Raw genomic sequence first — 27,048 nt, 5'->3', positions numbered from 1 at the left:
AGTTTATCACATGACATATTATTGCAGTAGTGAAACTGTGATGAGTCATGCATCTAGAAAACAACTTTTGATATGTAAAGATAACAAAAAAATAAAGTTGTGGAAGTTGTCAAGGACTTCCATACAAAACTAAATTGTTCAAAAAGAGTGTCAAAAAAACAGAAAGAATATTATTAAACTTTACATATGTTATTGTTACTTGCTATTATTAAACAGAACATGGGACAGCAATAAGCTTTATTGGATTCTTTATCATATTTTTAAGGATTAACTGGTACTTAAGAGTACTATGTATTATTAAATCAAAAACAAAATCTTTGTGAATAGCTGCTAGATTAAAAACACCAGTACCTTGGTGACTGTCTTCTCTTGGGTAACTGTTAGGGTTTAAGATTTGTTGCCAGAATGCTGGCTAAATGTGCCAGCAAAAGTAGATTGTAAAAAGTTTTGAATAAAAAAACGTATTCAAGTCGTATTCTAACCGCTTGTTTGTGTGGCCAGGAAACAAGGTGAAAAAGTCATCCAATACTAGAAAGACAAGTCAGGTCAAATCCATGCTCAACTGGTCTTCTGGGTAATCTGTGCTGACAGGCTGGGCATCTGAGAAAACCTGCCAAGCTGACAGGTTGCCCATCCAGCACTGTGTGGGGAACAAACACACTCATCAAAGCATATAATGTGCAAAGCTCTTCGCTTGAGGGCAGGGATATTTTCTGAGAGAGGAACTCACAAAACTTTTTTTCATAACAGAAAATACGCTGTACTGTAGTTTGAATGATACATCTCAAGTCCCACGAGTCTCTTTGAAACCGGAGCAAAAAATCATCACTTATCTGATGCCACAACATGCTGACCGGGGTCAGAGATGGGCGTCGAAAGGGTGGCAGAAAGCTCTTTTGAGCGCCAAAACCTGCAGTTTTTGCAAACATCTGATGACGTTCATTTCACAGCTATAAGTGGCAAAGCGTTAGATCATTGGCAAAGGGAGCTGCATCCTTTACAAATTGTAATTACGGAGCATGTGGCAGTGATTTGGACAGATAGCAGGTGGAGCAGGAGGACAGCCTGTCACCGATCTGTCGTCCAGTCACTGCCACACAGGGCTTGGCTCTGGAAAACGCAGATAATAGTCGACTTACGAGCAGGAGGCAACATTCCCTGAAGAGGAGACATTTGAGAGATGGGGGCATGCATCAGTCTGAGGTGAATGTTTTTCAGAGAGTCACTCTGGGGTGAGGATTCAAATGAGGAGATGTGAGAAATGCTCTGTGGGTAATTGAGTGAAATAACCACATATGGATCATGACCGATGAAACTAATGATTATGAAGAGAACAAAAGCATACATGTGATGCATGCATAAGAAAGCACCTTTAACAGTTTTAAAATAGTCTGTTTTATTTCATATACAAATTTCTTTACTGATATTTGGATGGGTGAACACGTCCACAATAAGGATATAGAAAATGTTTGGACATCATATGTGTACCTACATAAGGCATACAAAAGACAGCAGGCTACATGACAGCAGCAGAATATAGAACTGCTGGGGACTGGTATTATTATCCCCTACACGGCAATGAAAATTATGTGTCTACTGCTATTTTCAGTACTCTGCATTATATATAGTGCTCATCCAAAGCATCACGCAGTCTTGAGGGGTTTACGCTTATATGCATTGTGTAGTTACTCCGGCAGTTAAAACCTGACTGATCCAACAACAGTGTTAGAGTAATAGCTGTAGAAAGTAGTAGTCAGAAACACTTATTAAGAAGAAAAAAGAAATCGGATACATGATAGAGTAAGAGAAAAAGATTGAAGAAACTGTCGATGGTTCCTTAAATATCTTGTTTCAGTATTGTTTCAGCTGACCTTGTCGTATAACAGTAATACAGTTAATATAATAACAATAATACAAAATGAGAAATTGAAATTTGTAAGATCATGAGCTGTGGTTTTGATTTCTTCCCTAAAATTCAAATCTTGTTTGATGCACTGTAATATATTGGAAGACTCGTACTGGGTATATAAATATGACTTTTTTTCCCACCACAACCAATAACTGTATCTACTGTGCAAACTCATAAGAACTCTGTGCAAAATTGTGGAAAAGTGGCTCTTGTTTTCTAAAATAAATCCTCAATATCAGCAACTGTAAATATAAAGTCCCAAAACATCTCAACCAACTGACACTAACACATAAAAGCATTACACAAAGTACTCTATGTACACAAGTAATGCAACAGATATGTATCTCATATAAAAAAATGCTTATTTTAGGAGTGCACAGATACACATAAAATATATCACAAAAGCTTCTCACATGTAATCAAACTCAGTGGCCTAGTGTGTGACTGGTAAAAATGAAACATTCTCTGATCAAGTTAGCCATAGATTCCTTTCATTTGTTTTAACCTAATAAGCTACATATAGTGAGTGTAAAGGTTGGCAGGTTTTGTGCCTCAAAGTGGTAAAGGACATGTTGTGCTATGCCTGAGACAATCTGTGCAAATGTTACTGTGAGCTTGTGAAAAGCGCATCACACCAGGTCCATGAGACATCTAGGGCGTTGAGTCAGATCTGTAAACGACACTGGCTTCTTCTGATACTCTGGGAAGATGGGGTCAAGTCTTCTCTGTAGGTTCAGACACTGCAGTGTGTTGCACTTGTGTCTAGCGGTGCTCTTGTTTCATCCAAATCTAGTTTAGAGCTTTTGGAAAACAGTGTCTTATGAGCAGTGTTGAGAACTCTGTTATGAGGTCACCAAGGAGTAGATCATACTGGAAGACAGAACAAACAGGCATTACTAACACCAAACATCACTCCCATCCCACGAGTTTATGCCCGTGGGTTCAATCATTCTGTTAGATAACGGTTTTAATTAGTTTATTTCTTCCTAGCTAACAACAAACACAAAGATGCATTTTGTCCCCAAATTATCCATCTGAAACCACAGTATTCATCCTCAGCTAAAGGAGGCATGGAAATACAAAGCAGCTGACGCTATGGAAAATGACAGCTTCACCAGCTCGAGGATCACTCCGGGCAGGTTGTGGATGATATGGATTGTATTTATTTAGGATGTACTGCCATATGTTGATGCTTGTTGTATTTCTGTGCTGACTTCACACTAGGGGCCATGGATGCCATGCCAGAATGCTGTCCACAGGCATTAATACATAATAAGGGGTTGCCCTGATAAAAACTGCATAAGCATTTCTTGGCTCGCTCTGTCTTATTATCGTCAGTATGTGGAGGTCGGAAAAGTAGCGGCGTGGATCCTTTTATATTCCTAATCTTTTCAAAAAAGAAAGCAGAACAATTTATGCCCTTTGAAATTATATCACTGCGGCATATGAAGCATATATATTTAACTTAATCAGAAAATGTTGTTGAATGTTAAGTATCATGATTATATTCCATGCACACAGCTAAAGGCTGGTCTCAAATCTAAAGATGTTTTAATGGGGAACTGCTGTATTATTAAGGACTGTGGCGTATCTGTGTCCTAAAAACATGTTTTTAGTGTTCGTGTTGAAAGTGGAAGATGTATTTCAGCTATGATCCTAGATATGATCCTGATGGAGCCTGAGGGGAAAAATGTTCCTCATGCATTTGCAATCTTTGTGAGAACTAGTGTGATGTTTTCCCAAATCTCTCTTCCACTTCTATCAGAGTGGCACACTCCTTTCTTGAGTCATTAGGTTTGAATGGTGTTTAGAAAAAAGGAACGGCAAACCTACTATTGTAATTGGATGCGTGATGGCCTGGTGCGCTGATATTGGATTTGCAATTGATTTGTAAGACTGATTAGTAAGAGGGAGAACAACATTGTGGTTATTACGAAGGGTTAGAGTACAAACTACGTTTGAAGATCAAGCCACAGGAGTTAAACTAGGCAAGGCAGGCAAATAAAAGCATTCATCAAATCAGACATTATATAAGAATTTATATAATATTAAGGCCCAGTCTAACCTTTATTAAGAAGCTGAGTTTTACTGAATGGTCCAAGTTAAGCTCAAGTTAAACATAATGTTGATCACTGCAGAAAATAATTAAAACGTGTCCATTGGTCAAATAAAAATAAAAACTATGAGAGCATCCAGACACTTTAAAGGGGAAAGTGTGAAGCTCATATTTTCAAGCACTATACAGTTTTTATGGAAGAATTTTATCATTTCAGCAGTATTTTCTGAATCCTCATTTTGGTGAGACTTATTATCTTATGACATATAAAGTTGTAGATATTTGTCAAAAAGGTAACTCCTATAACCACTGACTACCATTGTATAAAAAAAATAAATCCCTTAGGAGTCTAAGGACTATATGGCTATGTCAACTGTTTGGTTATCCACATTCTTTTCAAAAAGTGGGAGTGTACAAAAGATGCTGAAAAAAGGCTGTGTTTGTCCTTGAATTTCAATTCCAGAAGCAAATAGCCTTTAATAACACAACAAGACTGATGCACAACAATCGCCTTTGATATGATGTAATGTCATAAGGCCTTTTCGCTCGAAGGGTGAACCTTTATAGAATATGTGCGTTTTTAATATATGTATATTAACATTTAATGTGACGTTATATAGTGTAGAGCTAAAAAGGAAACTCAGGAATTCTACCCAAAGGCCGAGTTGTTGGCGCCATCCAAGTGCACAGAGTCCTTGTCAGTTCAAATGCTTGTTTAAGAATACATCTCTGCTATGCTATAGGCTTCAGGCAGCTTATACTATAGCCAGGGCACACTTTAAACAGCATATTTGGCTATAAAGATATAAAAAACAGTGAACGTGTTACACAGAATCCCATTAGTAGGCAATTGAGTTACTCTCTCAATCTCTACTCACCAGTAGAGATAGTAGAAGAATGAGAGGACGAAGAAGGACATCTTACACCAGGCCTCTTTTTGGCAGAATTTGAGTGTGTCTCCATTCATGACCGACGCTGGATCGTAGAGAAGCTCCTTAGTGTCTGTGGGGCTATGAAAGTACCTGCTGAAAATGTGAAAAACACGAGCCGGGTAGCATTTCTTGAAACATTATGTGCACCTTTGTTTTAGATTTTTGTTTGGCTGTCATTTCAATTAATTTATTTTATTATTGATTTAATTTCATCAATTTAATTTGATCTAATGAAAAGTGTAGCTAGTCTAAGCCCCTTTATACTAAATATTTCTGTCAATCTAGGCAGTCCTTGGAGATGGATGACTTAAATATAGTCTGTAATTGTAAGACATGGAAAAACGTCATCCCTGGTGCAATAATTCTATTAGGGAAATCGAAAACAAGGAGTGGGGGCTTTAAGCGCATTAGCAGGAAAAACGTGAAAGAATTGGAGCAAAACAGAGGGAAGAACAGAGTGACAGTGCATTAAAGCAGCATCACTGGATCTGTGGAAAAAAGTCGATTTATTGCAAGAAAAGCAATAAATCTGGTAAAAAAAATATTTATAGTGAGTTCAAGCAGCTAATCAAACATTACTTCATAATAATCCAAATCAGCCATTACTATTGTACTGATTAAGTTTTCATCATTCTGCAAAAAAAAAAAAAAAAAAAAGGCACCGCACATCTATCTCTCATATTCTGAAGATGATGGCAGTAATTGACAACAGCTCTGAACATTCAACAAACCCCGAAGAAAGATTTAGAGCTCCACTGAAAAATGACTGGAACTCATTTTATCCCAGTTAGGATTTCCCTAGTTGCTTCATTGTGTGATGAAACATTCAGTCTGCTATAAATCATCTAGAAAAATGTCTAAGACCAATGCGCAGTGACACGATTAAAAAGACACTGTGGCAAGGATCTTTAATATAAGGAAATTAGGAATGGGATTGATCTGAACATTGATAATAGTGAAACTGTATCAAGAAGATCAATCCTCAGATTCACATTAAAATAATAAATGAATAATTATTCGTTTTTAATTATTTATTTTGAATGAAAATTAATATTAAGTTTCCACTTAATATACAGTCAAGGGCTATAGCAGGGACAGGCTTGATTTCTCAGGACACATGTTTTAGTGCAATCTGACAGATAGCAGGCATAGCTTGTTTAAGAGGAGTAAAGACCGGTTCAGGTGCTCACCTCCATGTGTTGTAGAAGAGCAGAGGGATATTCAGGCCGACAGTAAGCCACTCCTGAGCACACAGGAACATGATACAGAAGAGCCCATGGATAGAGTACTCTGGAAGGACCAACTAAAGAGAACACAGATAAATAACTATGGGTACAACTGGGCAGAAGACAATGCTCTGATAGGTCTGATTATTGCAGGTAGATCTGTGGATTCGTCTATGATTCAGTCTTAAAGGGACAGCTTGCCCAAAAATGAAATTCTGTCATTATTTACTCACCCTCATGTCACTCCAAACTAACTTATTTGTTCTTGTTCTCCTTCCACTCTGTTTTTAAGAGCGACTAGGATATTTTGCCATGATTAAATTATAGAGAAAAGGCAGAATATCCTGAAAAGCCTTAAATCATGGTAGCTCCATTTTTAATTTTTGACAGAAATGAAAACGAAGATGTGAGGGATGCAAGTACAGTGCGTTCAAGGAATTGTACTGTTAACAACATACCAATGATCCACTTAATGAAATGTATTTTAAAAAAACATTTCAGTAGACAAAAACAGTTTTGAAAATTGTTAGTATATTGTAATTTTGAGTTAGTAAAAATTGTGATCTAGTGCCATTGTAAAGACAAGTCTGTCCCTCACAACCTGTTAATTTCAATATGGCATCCAATCTAAATAAAGGTTTGTTGTCATTTTGGATAAACTATCTCTTTAAGAAAGAACTGTATTTAATTCACATCTGTTGCTCTGGAAAAATTGTAAAATATGCATTGGATTTTATATAAGAAAGAGTTATACAACAGTTTTTTCATGGAAAAAGTACTTGATGAAATAAAATAAAACAATAAAAAATATTATGTGATCTCCGGAATTACCATTGTGAATTTTAGGACATGGTTTCTAGGTTATGTTAGTTCACCTTCAGCTGAGGAAGAACAGGACAATTTTTGGCAGCACTGCTGTGCCAGTTTGCTGTAAATGGACAAGAAAGGGGACTCTTAGGGCAGTCACTTTGGGCAGTACTTTTTTTTCTCTTTTTCTTTTTACAAAGTATGTCTGATACTCAAACTACTTCAGATGTGTTTCCCATTCCCAGTGGGATTTCATTGTAACAAAATCCCAGCACTGAAAAATGAATAAAAACACAATAGCCTCAGTTAACATCAAATAAACCTCAGACTGTATAGCAATCGATCACCAAGTACAGTACACTGTATATATATTTGCAGTATCTAGGCCTGTAATATTGTAGCCATTAACTCCAGTTTATACCTGACACAGACTGAGGGCTGGCTTTAGTGAATCGTTCATCATTTAAGACACAGCATCCTAAGGCACAAAACTTTAATGTGGAGTCCTTTCACAGCAGGCTAAAGGAAATGTGGTTCAGTCCAACCTTTACAAAAGAGGGCTCATTAAAGTTTGACCTGTCCTAGCTATTTAACCCTATTGGCGCAACATAGCGCAAAATATTCCATCACCAATACAAAAATACCCTGGACACAAAAGGAAATTTTTAAATGCTTTAGACAAAAATGTCTTGTCCAGAGTAATTCCTATGTGTGTGCCATAACAAGAGAAATGTTAATAATGAATCATAATTATAAAAAAAAAAAACATGTACAGAAATGAAAGACTTTAGCATAGATTCTAGCTATTACTCAAACATCAGAGAGTTTGTTGTTACAGTAGCATGTTGCTATGCTAATCAGTATTCTAATTAGTGTAAATCAGTTTCAGTCTTGAACAATTCTCTCACCTTTTCATTATAGTTTTATTTCTTTCCCACTGAATTTGCTGCAGTGCATTCAGGGATTATTATTCTGCATTAGTTATATTTGTAAATCTGCTTCAAATTTGGCTTTACTTATCTTATAAGGCAGCATAATAAAGTTGCCCACCTTTTGAAACAGCTTTTTTGCTCCTATGATGCCTTCAAATTCTGCCACAGTACAGATTTTGGAGCAGAGCAACTGAGGGCAGTGATGAATGCTGCATAATCAAGTAAATATGGACTGGCAGCTGGGTTAGTATGGGCTCATCTGGAAGATCAGTCTTTATCTGTTAGGCTTCAGGGCTTCTGAATATCTGAACAACTTTAGGCACAATATTTGTCCTTCATTCCCATAGCACACATAAACAAAAACATCAATTTTTGAGGGATTTTATGTTTGATATTTATGTGACAATAACTTTTAATCAGCAGGTCGGCTGCAACACGTAAGCCAGCATTAAATATAAAACTGCATAAATAAAGCCATATTCTGTGATCAATTTGAATACAAAGTAAAGGAATTGCTGTCTGTAATATTGCAGATGTCCTGTTAAGATTAGAAATATATTGTATATCAACCATTTCCTGCATTTTGTTGACTCCGTACACTTGAAGCCACTGATGCACACAGTTTCTACATCGCTGCTGTAGCTGTATGTTAATTATGACGCTGTGGTCGAGGACCACTCAACCAAAAGTCCAAGAGCTTTAAGTGTAACTTTTAAAGTTGCCTTCCTATGGGAATCACAAGAGCCTGTTCAGTGTCATGCCACCTAATGAGAGGTCTACTGTGGCTGAGTGCTTTTGACTGTGGAGTATCTTTAACAGTCTCCCTTCCTCATTCACTCTGTAACCCTATGTTTCTATCAACTCTCACCAGCCTGCCACTGCAGGTCTCTCCAATTAACACTTACTTACTACTAATTACATGTCCCACCATTAGTGCAGAGTAGAATGAGCACCAGACCTGTAGATATCGCTTTAATGAGGCAGAGTGTCTGGACAAGAATGGAGATTAAAAGGGAGAGAACTGACCACAAAAATATAGAGGGTTGACATACAGTAACTATAAATAAATGAATACATGTTCAGGAACCATCCATTTCAAATTGACTTATTACAATGACAAATCTGACTGCCCTCTCAGAGTAGTAGCAGCAAAATGTTCATCTTTAGCCGATCAGAAGAGCCGCTAGTCTCCAATTACTGTTTTTCTCTTTCAACAGCAGCCAATAATTAACTGCAGCAAAGAATTATACATATTTTCTCTTTAAAGAACACCTGTCCTCAAGACACTGGATAGCATATGACCTGGCTCTCCATTTAACTGTTCAGACTGTGATTATCACCATTTTGAATTTTGTATTTGTATGCCACAGCAGATCCACTCTTCCAGGCTTTACAAAAATCCTTTGTTATATATTAAATAGCAGAACAATTAATAATAAACATACATTTTTCATAAATATTAGAAAATTTGTGCAGAAACCACTTTCACTCAGATTGCTAGTAAATTTATCAAATTGCTAGTAAATGTACTTCGTTTTTTTTTTTTTAGGTTTTTTGTTTATATATATTTACACAGTGTAGTACAATGCTGTTTCTACAAACCTGCAATATCTGCCATTTCTGTCCGAATAAAACAATACATACTATAAATGTATTGAATAATAAATAGTAAACTTATGAAACGTATTCAAATTATCATAGTAATGAATGCGAAAGAGAATGGTTACTTAAAATATAATGTTAGTCAAAAGTTTACATGAATAATATCTATTATCAACAAATAATATCTACTTTGTAGTAAAACATTATGCTGTGTTTCTACAACCCTGTAATATCCTTTCTGTTAGAATAAAACAATACATAAAAAATCTAAATGAATTAAATAATAAATAATAACCTTAACTAAAAAAAATAAACATTTCCAGTGATGAATCAGATTTTTTTTTTTTTTTTACTGAACATAAAAAGTTATTGAAATATATTTTAGTACATTATCAACATCCTTTCTGCATGCAATATATAATTCAATGAATAATCTAATTGGTCAAATATTCAGTGCAGTAGGAAATGTAACAAACTTAACAACAATCAGATGCTAAATAAATATATATAAACATGCAAACCTAAGTCATAATTTGGTAGGAGAGAGTGACGTCAAGCTGGAAGGGCTACACTAATTGAAAGTTATGGTGGAAGATGGTGACAGGCTAATAGGCCCCTGCTGCCCCCTGCACACCCATGGCTAAGACCTAGATGCATACAGAGACAAGATACTGTCTGATTACCAGCCAGATGTTGCTATTTTTAAAAGCCACAAAGGAGATTGCTCTTTTCTCTAACAGTGAGGGGCTGGCTACAAGAGGCTCGATAACAAAGGTTTATTTTTAATCGTCGTTTTCTTTCCGAAAGAGTTTAGCATATACATCACAAGCTGATAAATTTCTCAAGCAAGTTTCTATTTTTCATTGTACACGACCAGTCTAGGCAGCTCATGCAAATTCATTTGTGGGCTACGCCTCGGCAGCGGTAGTTTAGTCTCTGCACTGAACTGTTTGATGCTTTTGGCTGGGTAAGAGACTCAGAACAGTACAACAATGCCCCCTCACTGTGCTCTGACTTGAGCCCTTTGAAATCAAATGGAGCTTTTCTCCAGACAGAGGCAGGATTTCTTACTGCACCCCCAAGTATATCAGTGTAGGGTGTGAAAAAGAAAAATCACATTCCCTGCTCTAATGAGATAAGGATTGCTTGGAAAAGTCATAAGAGGAAGAGACTACATATGTTTGGGGTGAAACCACTGATCTTTAATATAGATATATATAGATCAGTGGGTGAAACACAGCAGTCTACAAATATGAAATGAGGGTTGCATCTGATTCTCTTAATGAGGGCTGTGTTGTCACCATAATATAAATATATTTTTTCTATTTATGTTTATTTAAAAATATATATAGATGTATTATTTATTTATATATTTCTCTGCTGTAAATAAGTACTGTTTGCAAGTAATCAATTAAAATCGGTTATCTGACATTTGTAACGTAAAGAAACCGCAGTGATAATGCATTCTAATATGTATCTATTTTTTTTTCAGTATAATGCATTTAAATACATGAAAAACAATGAAAATGCAAATATAAAAACGTATTTTAACTTTGGTTAAAATTATTTCTGAAAAGATATAATGCATTACAATGATATGAATACCTTCCTGATGCATTATACATAAAGGCTTCAAGTAAAGTGTCACCATATTTTCATAGCAGATTTAGAAAAATATGAGGGTGAGTAAATAATGAAAGAACTTTCATTTTTGAATGAACCCTGTAAGTATTATATTAAAAGAAAAAACTTGTTTCCAAAATGAAATATTTGGCATTTATATTGACATTGTACTGAAGGTAAAACAAATGATTACATTAATATCTGGAATATATTTATTTAGTGTTAAGCTGTATCAGTTTTTTTTTCTTCTGCCCACTATTAGATATCTAGAATCTATTAAAAAAATGAATCTACATTTTATATATATATTAGGGTTAGGGTTAGGGTTAATAAAAACGTTCAGGCAACAAGTTTAAAAACAAAACACTAATACATTGTTCAGAATTAGATGCATCATCATGTACCCAAAGCTTCATTAAGAATTTTCCAAAGAGATATGCATATCATACAGGTCTTTTATGAACGATCCTCTGCCTTTCAGTTCCACCTTGTCATTTCCATTTATCGCAAATTCTGCGCAAATGACTTTGGTGATGAATGTAAGTGTGAAGTGGAATGATGAGAGGACAGAAACGTTTGTACTGCAACATCAAAAAGTAGCTTCTCGTTTGAAGAACAAACACACAGCGTTGGCAACCATAGGGGACTACACTGCACTCCCCCAGCGGACGCATCTGATTGGCTGATGGAATATTGACCTTGACCTTCAGAGTTAGAGGAAAAAGCTTAGCTTAAGAGAAAGACAGGGTCAAAATAATGATTGTAAACTGCAGGCACAGATCTTCAAAGCAAAATGAAACTATTGTTATTAATAGAAACAAAATCACAGACCAGAACTGTTGATTATGTGGTAATGATTTCATTTATAATGTATTCAGAGCACTTTTTTTGAGAGCACAAATCTTTTTTTTTAGATTTTTTTTTTTAACTTATAGTAACAACCTATGTTCAGCAGTTTAACAAATAATGTTTTTAATAAATAAACCTAATAAAACTTTTTTTTTAAATGTTTTACTATCATTCAAAAACAATGCAGCCTTGGTAAAATAAGAGGCTTATTTAAAAAACTCTTACAAGAAAAAATCTTACTGACCCCTAACTGTGTGTGTGTGTGTGTGTGTGTGACAAACAAATACACTAGATATGAATATGTATACATTTCTAGTGTGAGGTATCTGAATTATGGATCCTGAGAGTGAGAGGATGTGCAAGCAGTTGTCTAAAAATATGCTGGCACTTTGCAAAGAAGCTCAGCGTGACTCAGTATAAGTTTGTCTGAGTCTGACTGAGCCGAAGTCAGTCAAACAAACCACCATTCCTTTCTTGTTAGCTCCAACGTTTTTGTGAATACACACAGATGTCAAAAACTGCCTAACAAAAATGAGAATACATTCATGTTTGTTTATCTAGTGTGGGGAAATAAGTGATCTCATGTTTACTTTTTCAGTCTAGTGCTGAATACCAGCGAGCATAACTGAAGGTCTCATTCTGGAAAGATGCACAATCCACAGATTCACTCAGCAATAAAATTGTCTCACTAACAGAAAACTCTGGTAGGTAAATGTTTATTCTCCCATGCATAAATGTATTAAACTCTCATTTTTTGCTGAGTAAAGACATACCATCTGTTAAGCCTACCTTTTCAGAATGAAAATTCACTTTTGTTTATTTACTCTCTGGCTTGATTCTCACAAATTATCACTGTGCTCATGTCAGTCAAAGCAAAGACACTGTCGCCCATTGGGATGTGATAAGAGCCTTATGCTAATAATAACAACCAAGATAATTAATAATGATAAAAAACTACAAATCACATGCCCTGTGTACATAAAGACCCCCACTGATAAACAAAGAGGGAGGGGGAAAACAGAGATGGCTTTAAAACCATTCAGTGGCTTTAAACGAAGCTTGTCCAATCACAATTTAAAGTTGTAAACCATTTAATAAATGGTGTATCTGTAAAATTACAGGCAATTCAGCTCAAGTGCATATGAAGCCCTTGTGAACACTGTTTGGATACATGTTCTTTGTCAGGCAGTGTTTTCTTTTACATTTGCATTCATGTGTAACTGAGTGACAGCAGAAAACTTTTCTGCTAGGTGCACATGCACACAGAGCAGCTGGGACAATAGAGAGCCTCATGCAACCAGACATATTACTCATGAATGCGTTCTGCTGATGTTGGCACAATATATATATGGAACATAACAGGTTCTGGCCCCCTGTAACAGTGCTTGGATTGAAATGTTCAAACACCCACAATATGTATAGTTTCACATTATAAAGGTGTGGAAAATACTTTCTAATACCTTTGATTGGTAAGTCTTCATTTGCGAACTGAGAGCACAAATGAAAATGCTTCTACTTATATTAATAAAACGTCTCAGGTTACAAATGTAACCTTGGTTCCCTGAGAACAGGGAATGAGACAATACGTCAACGACGCTATGGGGAACGCCATAGCGTCGTTGACGTATTGTCGAAGTTCCCTTCGAAAGGGAACGTCTCAGGTTACAAATGTAACCTTGGTTCCCTGAGAACAGGGAACGAGACAATACGTCAACGACGCTATGGCGTTCCCCATAGCGTCGTTGACGTATTGTCGAAGTTCCCTTCGAAAGGGAACTCCAAATAATTAACACAAACTCAAATAGTTTCAGCATAATGTTAGCAAAAACACTTAAACTGGCTGCAATATGTTTATGTAAAAACTGATGATCATCCAAAAAAAAAAAAAACTTCTTTAAACATTACATACCTTTCTCAGCAGGCAGCAAATCCTCTCAATATTTCGCAGTCTTTCACGCTGTTAAGAGAAATAAAATAATGTTACATTTCCCGTAACACCTAAAATGCCAGTCTCAAGGAAAAAAACTAGAATGAAGGCCACATTCTTCAGCTGCTAAAAAGTTGATATGATGCATCAAAGTAAGCAGGAGCAGGGGGAGTAGATTTAAACTAGGATTACAAGTGTATATGCATTCATAGGTGTTTGTGGAACAGAGGTTATGGTTTTGACATGCACTGCTGCCTAAGGCTCTTGTCTTCCCCAGCTCCTGGCCCCTGTTCCCTTGCAGAATCAGAGCACTATACACTGGCAAAAACATCAAGAGACTTGCATTGAGACAACTGCCAAGAGGTGGAAAAAACAGCAGGGAGGTTGTTGAATGGCATGTAAAAAAGGCATATGGCAATTTCATCCAAACATATACCTTTTGGGGGGCAGGAAATGTAGCGGTACTCTCAGGGGACAATGTATTTTTTAATATACAATCCCAGATATAGTATATTTTGTGTTTTAATCACGTGTGCAGTGGATTAAATCTAATTCAACAGAGATTTTTTTTTTTTGCATCCTGAATTAATTTTTTTTTGCATGTAATTTTTGTCATATTTGCACTATGGAATCGTTTTACATATACAAGGCACAAAGAGCAGTAGAACTTAATAGGGGGCATGTATAGTTACATGTTAAAGCAGAGATAAATCTTATATGAGTAACACAGAAAAAAATATGGCTGCACTATATGGAGGCCTAACAGAGCACTGTTCATATGCCACTTGGCAGGAGGAGTCATGCATAAGTCTAAACATACATATTTGACTGCTATTTTTAAAATTCACATTAACTTCATTCAACTCAATACATTATTTACACTACTAGCCTGCACATGTAAATAATTAAATAATTTGTGCTGTTATTCACTAATCCACAGAACCACCCATAGTGACATCTACAACACTCCTGTTCAGCAAGAATGCTCTCTTTACCAGAAATGGCCTTGTTGGTCAGTTTAATTGAATTTAAGTACGTTTGTATAATATAATACACATTTTCCTTTGTAATATAATAATTATTTTATTATATTATATATTAATATATTATAATATATTATACATTTGATTAATATATTTAAACAAACAGTTTTAACTACAATTATCTTTGAATATTTTTTATCAAAGATACAGATAATTCCACGAGCATTATGCTTGTTTTCTGAAATTGTGAAATATAATTGACATGCATCTATTTCCCAAAGTTTCTGTATTTTTTAAACAGTTTTTTCCAGGGTTTGATTGACAACCTCCCACTCTTGTTCCAGCTCACAGCTGTGTTTCAGAGATTACACCAAACATCTATGAAAGTTACACTCAACTCCTTCACTATTTCTTGGGGCACACTTCATTTTAGTTCATCCAAATTTGCTGAAGACATTTTTTTTTCACCATTGCCAACCTCCTCAACAGCAGCATGCAAAAATATTCCACTGGCAGCCACAGTGACTGGAGATAACTGCAGCCATATCAGCACTTTTAATTAGCAGGCGATTAGACTCAGCTCCCTTTGAAATATTCATCAGCACAAATTCTGCTTGACAAGTGCTGGCGTTCAGTGTAAACAATATATTTAATACAGGAAAAAGAGTCAATACAGCAGCCAGAATTTTATGTTCTTGAGCTATGGATTCTGCAACATACAAATGGGTAGTCCTTGACAGAAATATTAATGCAAACACATCTAGCTAAACTGAGCCTATCATCTCTGTGAAATTCATCAAATGATATTCAGCATAACTTCTAATGATGGCATAATAAGAGCATCAACAGATCTGATCAAAGCTAAACCTCTCAACAAGCTTACTATTTTGGTCACTTTAGACACTTGTCAAAATAGAACTGATGTACCTGTATATATGCTTTTTGGCATCCCCTCATATCATAAACAAAGCATATAATGTAAAAAAATAAATAACAACAATTAAAAAAAAAAAAAAAAAAAAAAAAAAAAAAAAAAATATATATATATATATATATATATATATACATTTTGTATAAATTATTCTGGCTTGTTTAATGTAAAATAAGGGCCCTGAAAAAAAAAACTGGGACAGAAACTGCTGAGACTAGCCTTAAAAGTTAGACACTTTTTGAAATTGGTTACATAAACAAAAGTAGATTGGTCTAAATCCAAAAAGTAAGGCTGATTACTAGATTAATAATTATTCAAACTAATTCTTAAGACACAGTTTTAACATGGCGATTAACATGGTATATGTTTATACAACTGGCGCCTGGTTAACGAAAAATGTGTATGTTACGTGAGCTTTCTCTAACAATCTGTCAGACCCAAGCTGTTTAAAAAAAAAAAAAACGTATAATCAACTGGTATAGGCACAGTTAAAGACAAAGTTATGGGTTTGATTCACTGAATGTTACTTGCGTCTCTGCCAAAATTAATGTGTCGGGTTGTTTATATTGCGCCTGCTGACAAACATCTGGATCATAAAACTCTTGCCCTCATGCAAGCAACATAAATGATCCTTCTAATTTAATGTTGTTTTTCATTGAAATCAGTCACATGCATGGTAATGTCTAGAACATTAGCATAATAAAATATTAAAAACGTGTGCGCATCAGGCAGCGCAGCAGATACTAATTCCATCTAATGTGCTCATAACATTAACATGAAAGATGTCTAGTTTCAACTAGTTTTGAGAATCCTGTAAAAGAATAGCATCAGAAGTGTTTAATTGCTGGAGAATTATATCTTGAATGGCTTCACAGAACTAGCCGGGCATGTGGCAGTCAAGGGCCGCTAAATGTGAGGTTCTGCTAGCTCTTGCTTTCTGATTTATCAGACATATTAAAGTTTAAAATGTTTAAACCTCACAAATTTTGTAAGATTTATGCTTAAAACAAGATAAACCATATTTTCTGTTCACAATTGGCATCTTTTTCACTATCAAGTACTATTAAGGCCAGTCTCACCCAATACCAGTACCAATACTGATATCAATACTGCTTTTATACATATATACTGTATGATAATTTATGCTTCTAACCAGGGGAAAAACTATTTGCTAATGCGGTGTGAAAAATGAATGTAATTCAAGATTCTCTATTCTGTCTTATCTTATGCTAATATCTGTTTACTATCAAGTAATATCAAGGCCAGTCTCACACAGTAATTTATACCAAATACCACTAGTGATACCAATACTGCCATTTTTGTTTTTAAAGGAAGAATTTAATTTTAACATCCATGCAAACATGGCCAATCACTGAGTACATTCAGTCGGCCCTGTTTCGACACAAAAAACATAAGCATAATAAAACATTAGCATTACCCTCAGAAATGGAAAAACAATGCTGCATTAACTGTAAATTATTGTGTCTATATTAATTGCATAAATTAATTATTAGCCCTAAAAACTACTGACAAAAAAATGAATTTACTGTCTGTTTATGGAACACACGTTAATGCCATGTGGCATGAACATGCCTGAGGGAAAGAACACAGTGACTGCAGCACTGCTGTGCAGACTAGAGTCATAAGCGGAGCTCCAATGAGAATCACAGGATGAAGTCCTGACTTTCTCTCAGCTGAAGACTGACAGAAGACACCAATTAGCCAGGCAGGGTGTGAGATTGACTTGACTGGGTGGTGAGATCAGCTAGGAAGCCATCAATCTTTTAGCACCCCCACCTTCCACATCCTCTATAGTTCCCTCCAGTCTCACAGAGGGGTGGGTGACATATAGAGCATGTATCTCTTACTTTGACACTTTGCTGGGAGGACAGTAATAAATTACAGTTACAGAAGTTTTGTGTGGAGCAGATACGTGGCTATATTTTGTCAGTGTCACTTTGTGAGTGAGACTTATATAGCTTGTGACTCTTGCTTTGTTTGCAAAGTAGCCTTGCGAGATATCAAGCACACACATGTCAATTATTCTGCAATTCTGGCATCTAAAATGATAATGTTGTTCAAAACTTTTGGATAACAGTTGGTGTATCCAAAAAGCTGGAAAAGTTGCCTGAATTTGAATTAATTAGTGAGATTAAAGCTGGCAGGACCTCCAGCAGAGGAAATACAACACATAGACAGCTGCTCTATGGTTTATTCATTCAATGCTGCGGATGACAGGAAATGTTTCAGAGTTTGGGGTATAGGCAACACACCTGGTGCCTGCAAAAGATCAGAGGGCTTGCTTAAATATATTCCCACCATAAACACACACACACAGATACAAACTCATTCATTTCCATGGAAGTGCAGGAAAGGGCAATGAATCAGACGTTCAAGTCCATTATTTGCATGACTTACCGCATGAAGTGGATTGCCCTGATCGATCGGCACCTTGAAGTCTGCCTGAAGCTCATCAAAGGCTGTTATCTGAAAACACAGAGTAAAAAAAAAGAGAACACGATCATTATCACATAGACACATGGATTTAATCTAATGGGATACATAAAAACCACTTAAAATGCAATAAACTTTCATATTCATGAGCTTTCTTCAGTTGACAATATCTTGAAATCTTGAATATATTGTGAATATCCACTTGTGTATGTACTGCTTGATGTGACAAAAATTATTCAGATTGTAAAGGCATATGAAATTATCCCCTTTAGTAAGTGCATTTGAGCAAATAGGGTCTTATGGTGCCTCATGGCTATAGCTCATGCACAAGGCAAGAGAAGCCAAAATTAAAGTTAGATCAAATTAGACAAGCTTATTTCCCCTGTTACAGACCAATCTGCCCTCTCTTCCTACACTACCTCTCCTGTAGTATACCAATGCTCTCTCAATTCTGTAGGCGACACAAGCAGTAAAAATGTTTGGTTTTGACTGCTTTTCTGCTTGGCTGCCAGGGTTCATTTAAAACGGCCAGGTTTAAATCTGACAGCAGCATATGAATAGTTGTAAGAAATTGTTCTTGCATATGTTATATGCCTTCTAGAAAGACAATCAACAAACAATGTAACGTGCACATTGCATCCATGTGGAAACATTGCTGTTTTGTACCCTATGTGACATCAGTTTACCCATCTGAGGATTATGTTTTATTGAAAAAGCTGAGCTGACTGGAGAACGGGACTTTAGAGAAATATACTTGTTAATGCACAGAACAATAATTGTTGCTTAGGAAAATGATTACAAGTGATTTCCTCAAACATTCTCATATTTTCCATGATTATAACTCATTGTGTTGTCAGTAAGAGTGAAACAGGCTGTGAGAAATTATAGATTGCTGCTTGATTGCCTGCTGTACTGTCTACAAATTATATCATACTTGACCTCATCCATCTCATCATTCTCTAATATATTGACCCAGTACCTGTTATTTCTAGAATTTTGTTAATATTAATCATTTTAGTGGTATTTCCCCTGATTTTGCATTAGAGACCTTCCTAATACTAGCTTGCGTAAGGCAAATGACAAAACCAACATAGGCTCAATGGAAATTGTGTTGCTCCAAAACTCCAAAAACCAACCTATACATACAGTTCACTCAAATTCCAGTTAAACTAACCCACAGTAGCAGTAAAACACCAACAACTTTTATTTCTTTACACACAAATTAAGATATCAGTTACAATACTATGTTATGACCTCAAAACACCTTTACCATAGTGTATCATTTGTAAACAAATACATTTTGATGTTTGCACCACAGCCAGTTTCATATGTATGGCTTTTCTTATGTAGTAAACTTGCTCAGTAGCACCCACAGTAAGAACGTGTGAGGCAGAGTGCTTCAACTGAATCCTGTGAATCGTGAGTCATGATAAAAGACTTGTAAAAGCAAGCTTTTGTTTACACTATCGGTTTGGTTAAGGTAGAGTTTAATGTAGGTGGTGCATTAGGTGCAATAGAGCATTAACCTGTTTTTGTGAACATAGACATAACTGAAAATCTAATCTGTATAGCAAAGCTGTTTTATTCTAGTGAAAAGGACTGTGGTTCATATACTGACATTATTCAAGTCATGCTAGAATGTGCAAGCCTTTTTAAAACAGTACCCCTTGTAGCTTAATCAGGTTGCCATCCGATGTTTAACAAGAGCTCTTAGAAATACAGTAGCTTGTAGAATTCCTGAATTAAACGTGCCACAATTAAGGACAGCCGCTACACATCTCAATAATCCATTCAAACTTCCACAGATGAACGCACCACTGCATTCACAGATAATATGTTAAATACTGTTCTAAACTGTGCATCTTTGCACTAATGTGTTGGTTTCCACTGGCTGTGAAAGTGGACTTGAAACATCTGCTGAGGAAGCTTTTGACTCTCAATGTTTTCGTTACGCTAATGTGGGGATAATTTCCCCTCAGAAGCAGAATGACACACAAGGGTAAATATGCAGATAGGCATCCCTTTGAAAAGGATGGCAGATAGATTCTGCCGTGCTCATAATCTGAGATAAAGAAAGATACATTTGACAGTGCTGGAAAACATTGAAAACATGTTACTTTTTCAAATCTCAACATTGAGAGAGTGCTGTAAGATCTTAAGGATTTAGCTAACTTTCATTACTAAACTTGCAGGTAGATATTGTAATTACCCCATTCTGGGGCAAAAAGCACAACATATTACGCTATTCCTTTCCAAAGGCTTGGGGTCAGTAAAACTTTACTATTAGGTTCATTAGTGAACATTAGTTAACTACTTTAGTTAACATAAACTAAGCATGAACAATACTTTTCACCAGCCATTACTCCAGTTTTCATTGTGGAATTGGTTACTGAACCAGTGCTCAAGAAACATTTCTTATCCTAAAATATTCTAATATTTTTGTGGTACATTTTTCAGGACTCTTTGACAAATGGAATCAATTAATCAATTAAGTGTGTTCTTGCAATGTATATATATATATATATATATATATATATATATATATATATATATATATATATATATATATATATATATATATATATATTTACAAACCCCATTTTTTATATAACAATAATAAATCAAATATTGCATAATAGTAGATGCTTTGCCAGTATCTTTGTGGAGGGCTTTTAAAAGCATGAAATGTGCTTTTCATAGGACATTGTCCCTGTCTGCTGCTTTTCACACCACAGCTCAAGATCCCTTGGGATCGTGCACATTTGTGTTGTGCCATCAGCCAATAAGTACTGTCAGCTTGAATACATAAATAAGAATTTATGTGTGTTACTAAAAACAAATTAACTTCCAACACTTTAGGATGTTGGCTGAAGGGCACTAATCAACTAAAAGTCTGCTGATATTCAGAATTATATAAAACAGATCCATTTTAAAGCAGGTGCTGCTCTTTTTGACATGTCTGGGTGACATACTGTTTTCAAGAATGGCTTAAAATGACAGTGTGGAAGCTGTCTCATAATCCACACTCTATATTCAGTGCAAACAACAACAACAATAACAACAACAACAAAAAAACATAAAAATGTACTGTACACTATATTTAACACCATGCTGAACCTACACTCAAATCCTAAAATGTATTCAATTTGCTAACCTAAAAGGGGGTCGACATGTCAGGATTTTCCCATTGTGAGCCGATCGAATTAAGTCTAAAGCTTCAAAAAGCTGAAACCGCTGAGGACAGCATTTCTGCCTTCCTCACACAATAACTGACAAATACAAGGAACTTCTTTTAAAATACCTGACAGACAGTTTTAGGGATATTGGAAATAGATTGAGTTGAAAGATGTCTTACTAACAGGTCTGGGTCAAATGTGATGTCCTCATAATTACCCCTTATTTAACCCTTGAGGCTAATGTCTGTTGCTATGCAAAAGCAAGCCTAGGGCAAACGACTGTGCTGACCCAAATCTAGAGCAGTCTTGCAGTGCTGTGAATGTGAGCGAGTGCTTTTAATGCAGCTGTCCTCAAGGAAAAAAAACAAAACAGTGTTACACCTTGCATAAAGTGCACAGGCATAAAGGACAGCATAACATCAAAACAGGTCAGGCACAAACTGCTACTGGAAAATAACATTGACCGTTGTTCATTCAGTTGAACTGTAAATGGGGTTTAATGCAGGTATGTGTGGATAAAAAAAGAATCTGAAACAACCCAGAAAAGGTGTTTTGGCCACTAGAGCTGTGGGAAAACCAAAAAAGGTGTGCAAAAGACTTCCCTGACACAAGCTGGTGCCACCAAGTCAGGATATACGCCTGTCACCCAAGTCTAATTTCACAATCAATTTACACTCAAATGATAATCAGTGATTTAGTTTGGTTATGTAAGACATGAAAGAGACATTGATAATATCAAGAAGGCTTTGATCTGGTGATGAACAGTTTGTTCTGATGCAGCAATCTCTGCTCTAACACATGCATATGCCATTCTGCAGCAGTAGTCTATATTTTCACAAAGCACGCCAAAGATGCAAACACTTACATGCCAGATCGCGAAGAAGATGAGAGAAGCACAGAGGACAAGGGAAAGCATATAGCAAAAGGCAGCGAAAGTGAACATAATTGAGAGGAAACTGGAAGGAAAATCTCCAGGAGAGAAGACGGTGCTCGAGCCAAACTGGGCTGAATGAATGAATGGAAGCAGTTACGGGGCACGCGAGAGGGAGCGCATCGTGTTCTTCATCAAAATATTTGCAACAAATGTGTTGCAAACCTCGAGTCTAGTTCAGTGCAGACGCTTTGCCATATTCACGAATCAATAAAAAAATGATAAAAAAAAAGTCCAGTGGTTTGTCGATTTTGAGCGAGTTGCAGCACTGTGTGGCGAAATCCCCGCGAGATCAAGCCATTTGTGGACGGTTAAGCAAATGATGCATTAACATCGTCCCGTATGGTGTCGTCGGCAGTGATAGTCCATTAAAGATGGAGACTGTAAACGGTGACGACTTTGGAAATGCAGAACTTTGAGTTAATGCACTAACACACGGTCCTGGCGATCAGTTCACCTTCTCAAACAGAAGGTGCAAGAATGTGTGCCGGCTAACAGGTGGATTTAAAGAGCTCTCTCTCTCTCTCTCTCTCTCTCTCTCTCGCTCTCTCTCTCTCAGATCAGACACTAGGTCAAAGCATGTCCTAAACATTACCTCCCACTACTTTTTAAAACAACGACATATACGCTTTGAAATTAAATTAGATTAAATTAAATACAAAGGTAGGCCTACCATTTCATGTAGTTAATCACTCACTACCCCTAAAACCAGTTGTTCTTAAACCATAACTCATGTATTTCTTATAGACTGCATTATAAACAGAAATATATGGCCTATGATGTATGTTTTAAGCAATAACAACTAGCTATGCCCTGACTGAAAGAAGAGGCTCATTTTAAAAATATTCCTCTTTTATAAGTTTTCTCAGCTATAAATAACTCAGTCAGATATTTATAAAATGTTTTAATTTCAAAGTCAGTCCTCATCGTGACAAGCCACTTTCTATATTTCGTCTGCATTGAGTTCAGAAACCTCACTCTGGTTCTAGTAATTTTATAGTCTTTTTTTAAAATATATATTTACAATTTTTGAATCCACTTCCTCTAGCCTGTTATGTTCCAGTGGCATACTCAATAATCAGTTTGAGTATCCGTTCCAACAGTAGCCTATTTAATTTACAAAATATATAAAAGTATCCATCTATTTATCTATCTATCTACTGTATCTAGGCCTATATATCTCGTATATATATATATATATATATATATATATATATATATATATATATATATATATATATATATATATATATATATATATATATATATATATATATATATATAGGCTATGTATATATATATATATATATATATATATATATATAGGCTTAACACACATTATTATGTTAAATATCATATGTCTTAATATTATATTATTAAGACGTTTATATATAGGCCTATAACTTCTAATAATTAGAATATTCTTGCGCCATCTTGCGTTTCGACACGCTAAAATCAGTTCAAATTCAAATGTTTCATTAATTTTTGTAATGTTACAAACAAAGAGACCAACAACATTACTATATAAATAAATAATGCATATCAGCAAGTAAGTAGCCTAAGTGAATAACTGAACAAATTTATAGGCTACGATCAATTTATAGGCTAGTGCATTTGTATCAGACTCTAGTCTATTGGCTATAGGCTATTGTCAGTTGTGTTTATGTTCTCCCGGCAACGGATTTTTACAATAGTTTTGTCTTAAAGCCTAACTCTCTGTACAAAGACCATCACTCTCTATGAACGGATCATCTGTACTACAAAAGGGACAAGAGGTAAGGTTTCCAGAAAGTATTTGATATACAGATATACAGATATACAGCCTAAATGTATCTTTTATTTACTACAAATATGTATAGTATTCGCGTTGCAATGGGCATAAGGAGAAAACCTTTTTAAAATGAGTCTCATTGCAACACTTGCTTACAGTCGCATGAAATAACCCTTAACTGTCTAAACTGAATTCAGTCATTTATTCACTCAAAATGTTTCACGCCTTACGAAGTGAATTGTGTTTTAGAGAATAAAAAACAAAATATTTTTTAAATCATATAGGCTACACGATATCAAAACTGCGTATCCAATAGTCGATGCTAGCCTAAATCCGATTTATTTTATGAGAAGAAGGACGCAGTGGTAGCAGAATATTAGAATTATTTTTATTTTTTGCTTTAAATTAGCACTATTTCTGAAAATCTTGTGTATCCTTTTCATAGAAATACTTATTTTCAACACAAGCCTTAGGCCTACATTTAAGTTTAAAAAATACTGAATAAAATTATTTTATAAAATTATTTTCTCATCACTTATAGTGAAATGTGATGGTCACATACACAGATATGAAGAAACACACAGACTTCGGTGACTCATTCTGGAGTTTTGGAAAAGAGCAGGACTTCAAGCCTCACATTAGACACATTGAGCCTGTTCTCACTGAGTAACTATTTCATGAATCAATTTCTATCCCCTAAAGTATTAAACAGATTCAACTGCAGTTACTTAAATGACAGCTTTTCAACTTTTCCTTCAGTGTAGAAGCAAAGTGTCACATTTTTATTGCTTAACTTGAATCAATACACTATATTAATATGTTATCAATGGTTTTAGATGTGACCTTGACTGGAAATCCCATTTGCGCTGGATACCTGAACCACGATACAGTGATGCCCCATTTCCACACATCAAAGACATAAAGTTTCTCAATGAAAGGAAACTGATGAGATCCTTCCCACGTGAGTCAGGCTTTGATCAGCAAAATCTATCTGTTCAAGTATTAATAAAATATCTCTAGTGGCAGCTGCACATGAAAACTTTCCTATGACTTCATTAGAGTAATCACTACGGCTGTAACATCTAAGACACTTTTAACTCTATTTTTACTGGAATTTGCTGCTAGATTCTGAGATAATTTTTCAGAATTTTTTATGTTTATTGGCATGTCCATTTAGAGGCTAATAGAGTTACTTTATCGGAGTGGAGCTTTTATCCAAACATTGGACAGCCCAAGACCTATCACACTGGAAAGAGATGTTTTATGGATGGCATTATTCATAAAAGAAGCACGGGATGCATTTCAGAAAATTCCCTGGAATCATTCATAGGGAGCAAAAAGCAGGGTAAGAGCTAATTTATCAATGCTAATAACGTTACTTGCTGCTATTGTTCTTAACCACTCACATAAAGATAAATTGTATTTAGTAATGTGTAGTCAGTGCAGCCCTTATTGTTTTAGGTCATGGGTAATTTATCATTTTTTTTCAGTGCAGCACATTGTTCGAAACATTTGTAGTCTGAGGTACTTTAAACTTTAATAAACCATATCTTCTTGTTTTTTCAGCCACAGACAAATGCAGCATCTACCCTTCAACAAAGGTCAGACCATTTCTAGTCCCTGAGTACAGCTCTGACTTTCATAAATATGAATCATCACTGCGCACAGCCACTTTTGGGTAAGTACCAACATGCTTACGGCAGATGCAGTAAGATAGACCAAAAGGATGGGACTGTAGCCATGTTTTATTGCAAATTAATGAACATAAAAACACCCTTTGTTCCACTTTCTGTGAAGGGATATATCAAAGTAGGCCTAGAATGTTTAAAAACTCCCCACTGAAACTGAGTATACACACAGCCAACAACTTAGACTTTCACAGCACACTGTAGGGCAATGTTCAAAGAAAAGGAAAACACAAAGGCTATAAATACACAAGAAACAAATGATTTAACAATACTAATTAACTAGAAACATCTGCAAGACAAGAGCGAGGAGAAAACAACTTCAAAATAAGAGCACAAACAGATATTTTTTCTAACATATTTACTTGTATATTACTTCAGGTCCAAGCCTTTTGCCACATTTAAACCATTTACTGACCTAAAACCCAGCACAAAACACATCAGGTAGGTAAAAGAAATATTATTATGGTGGCCTGCACCATACAACTTCATCGCTGATATGAAATATCTTCAGAGTTTCTTAAGGTGCATGTACTGTATGTTTTTTTTCAGTCCACCGTATGCAGAGAAACATGAAAGTCTTGCTCGAGAGGAGGACATTCTTGAAGTCAAGAGGTTGAGCAGCTGGAGACCAGCACCAGACATCTATGACAGGACAGTTTTGCTGGACACCTAATTTGGAAGGTGTCAAACCATGCTTACATATTTATTGTTGTTATTCTTTGCTATTTTATTAGACATATTTTTGTCTTTTCTTTCCTTCAACACTATACCTCATGGTTTTCCATTGATTATATCTTACAATATTTAGATCTTTATGGTCTAGCCCAAGAACTTCATATTGGAAAGGGTTGAATCAGGTTAAATTTGTTTTGGGCTTTAGACAGAGAGAACAATTACTTCTTTTCTTTTTTTTTGCCTTATTAGTTGGAGATTTTCCTTAATTCCCTGACAAAGACAAATGCATGTCTTTTCACTGTGCCAAAATGTAATTGCTGGACAGAATAGGAAACAGTTAAAATGATTGTGTGGGCAAGATGTTTATAATTGTTAATAAAAGAGGAACAGAATCTCTTTCACTCTTCTCGTTTCATCACAATCTGAATTCACAGTATTGTATCATTCATACCCAGTAAAATATAATTAGCAAGTTGTATTATAGTCAGTTCGTTCTTGCACTGAACCATGCAATCTAATAGCAAAATAACTGTTCACAAACTGTTATTTCATAAAATGAGGATCAAGCTCAACTTG

General features: G+C 35.6%; 2 protein-coding genes across 2 annotated transcripts; one reads left to right on the top strand and one right to left on the bottom strand.

The window, feature by feature from the left end:
- Positions 1 to 1,392: 1,392 nt before the first annotated feature.
- On the bottom strand, positions 1,393 to 22,816 carry LOC127938432 (protein cornichon homolog 3-like). The gene is made up of 6 exons (XM_052535030.1): positions 22,273 to 22,816; positions 18,196 to 18,264; positions 13,846 to 13,893; positions 6,088 to 6,200; positions 4,844 to 4,990; positions 1,393 to 2,779 (listed from the first exon to the last, which is right to left on the bottom strand). Exons 1-6 carry the CDS (start codon positions 22,348 to 22,350, stop codon positions 2,752 to 2,754), a joined length of 483 nt encoding a protein of 160 aa, XP_052390990.1. The 5' UTR covers positions 22,351 to 22,816; the 3' UTR covers positions 1,393 to 2,751.
- Positions 22,817 to 24,654: 1,838 nt separating this feature from the next.
- LOC127938431 (spermatogenesis-associated serine-rich protein 1-like) lies at positions 24,655 to 26,848 on the top strand. Its single transcript, XM_052535029.1, has 6 exons — positions 24,655 to 24,775; positions 24,946 to 25,070; positions 25,287 to 25,454; positions 25,676 to 25,787; positions 26,176 to 26,238; positions 26,347 to 26,848. Exons 1-6 carry the CDS (start codon positions 24,660 to 24,662, stop codon positions 26,468 to 26,470), a joined length of 708 nt encoding a protein of 235 aa, XP_052390989.1. The 5' UTR covers positions 24,655 to 24,659; the 3' UTR covers positions 26,471 to 26,848.
- Positions 26,849 to 27,048: the final 200 nt, after the last annotated feature.

Source organism: Carassius gibelio, chromosome A20 (assembly GCF_023724105.1).
Source record: "Carassius gibelio isolate Cgi1373 ecotype wild population from Czech Republic chromosome A20, carGib1.2-hapl.c, whole genome shotgun sequence".
NCBI lineage: Eukaryota > Metazoa > Chordata > Actinopteri > Cypriniformes > Cyprinidae > Carassius > Carassius gibelio.
This window is presented reverse-complemented; position numbering and strand designations above follow the sequence as displayed.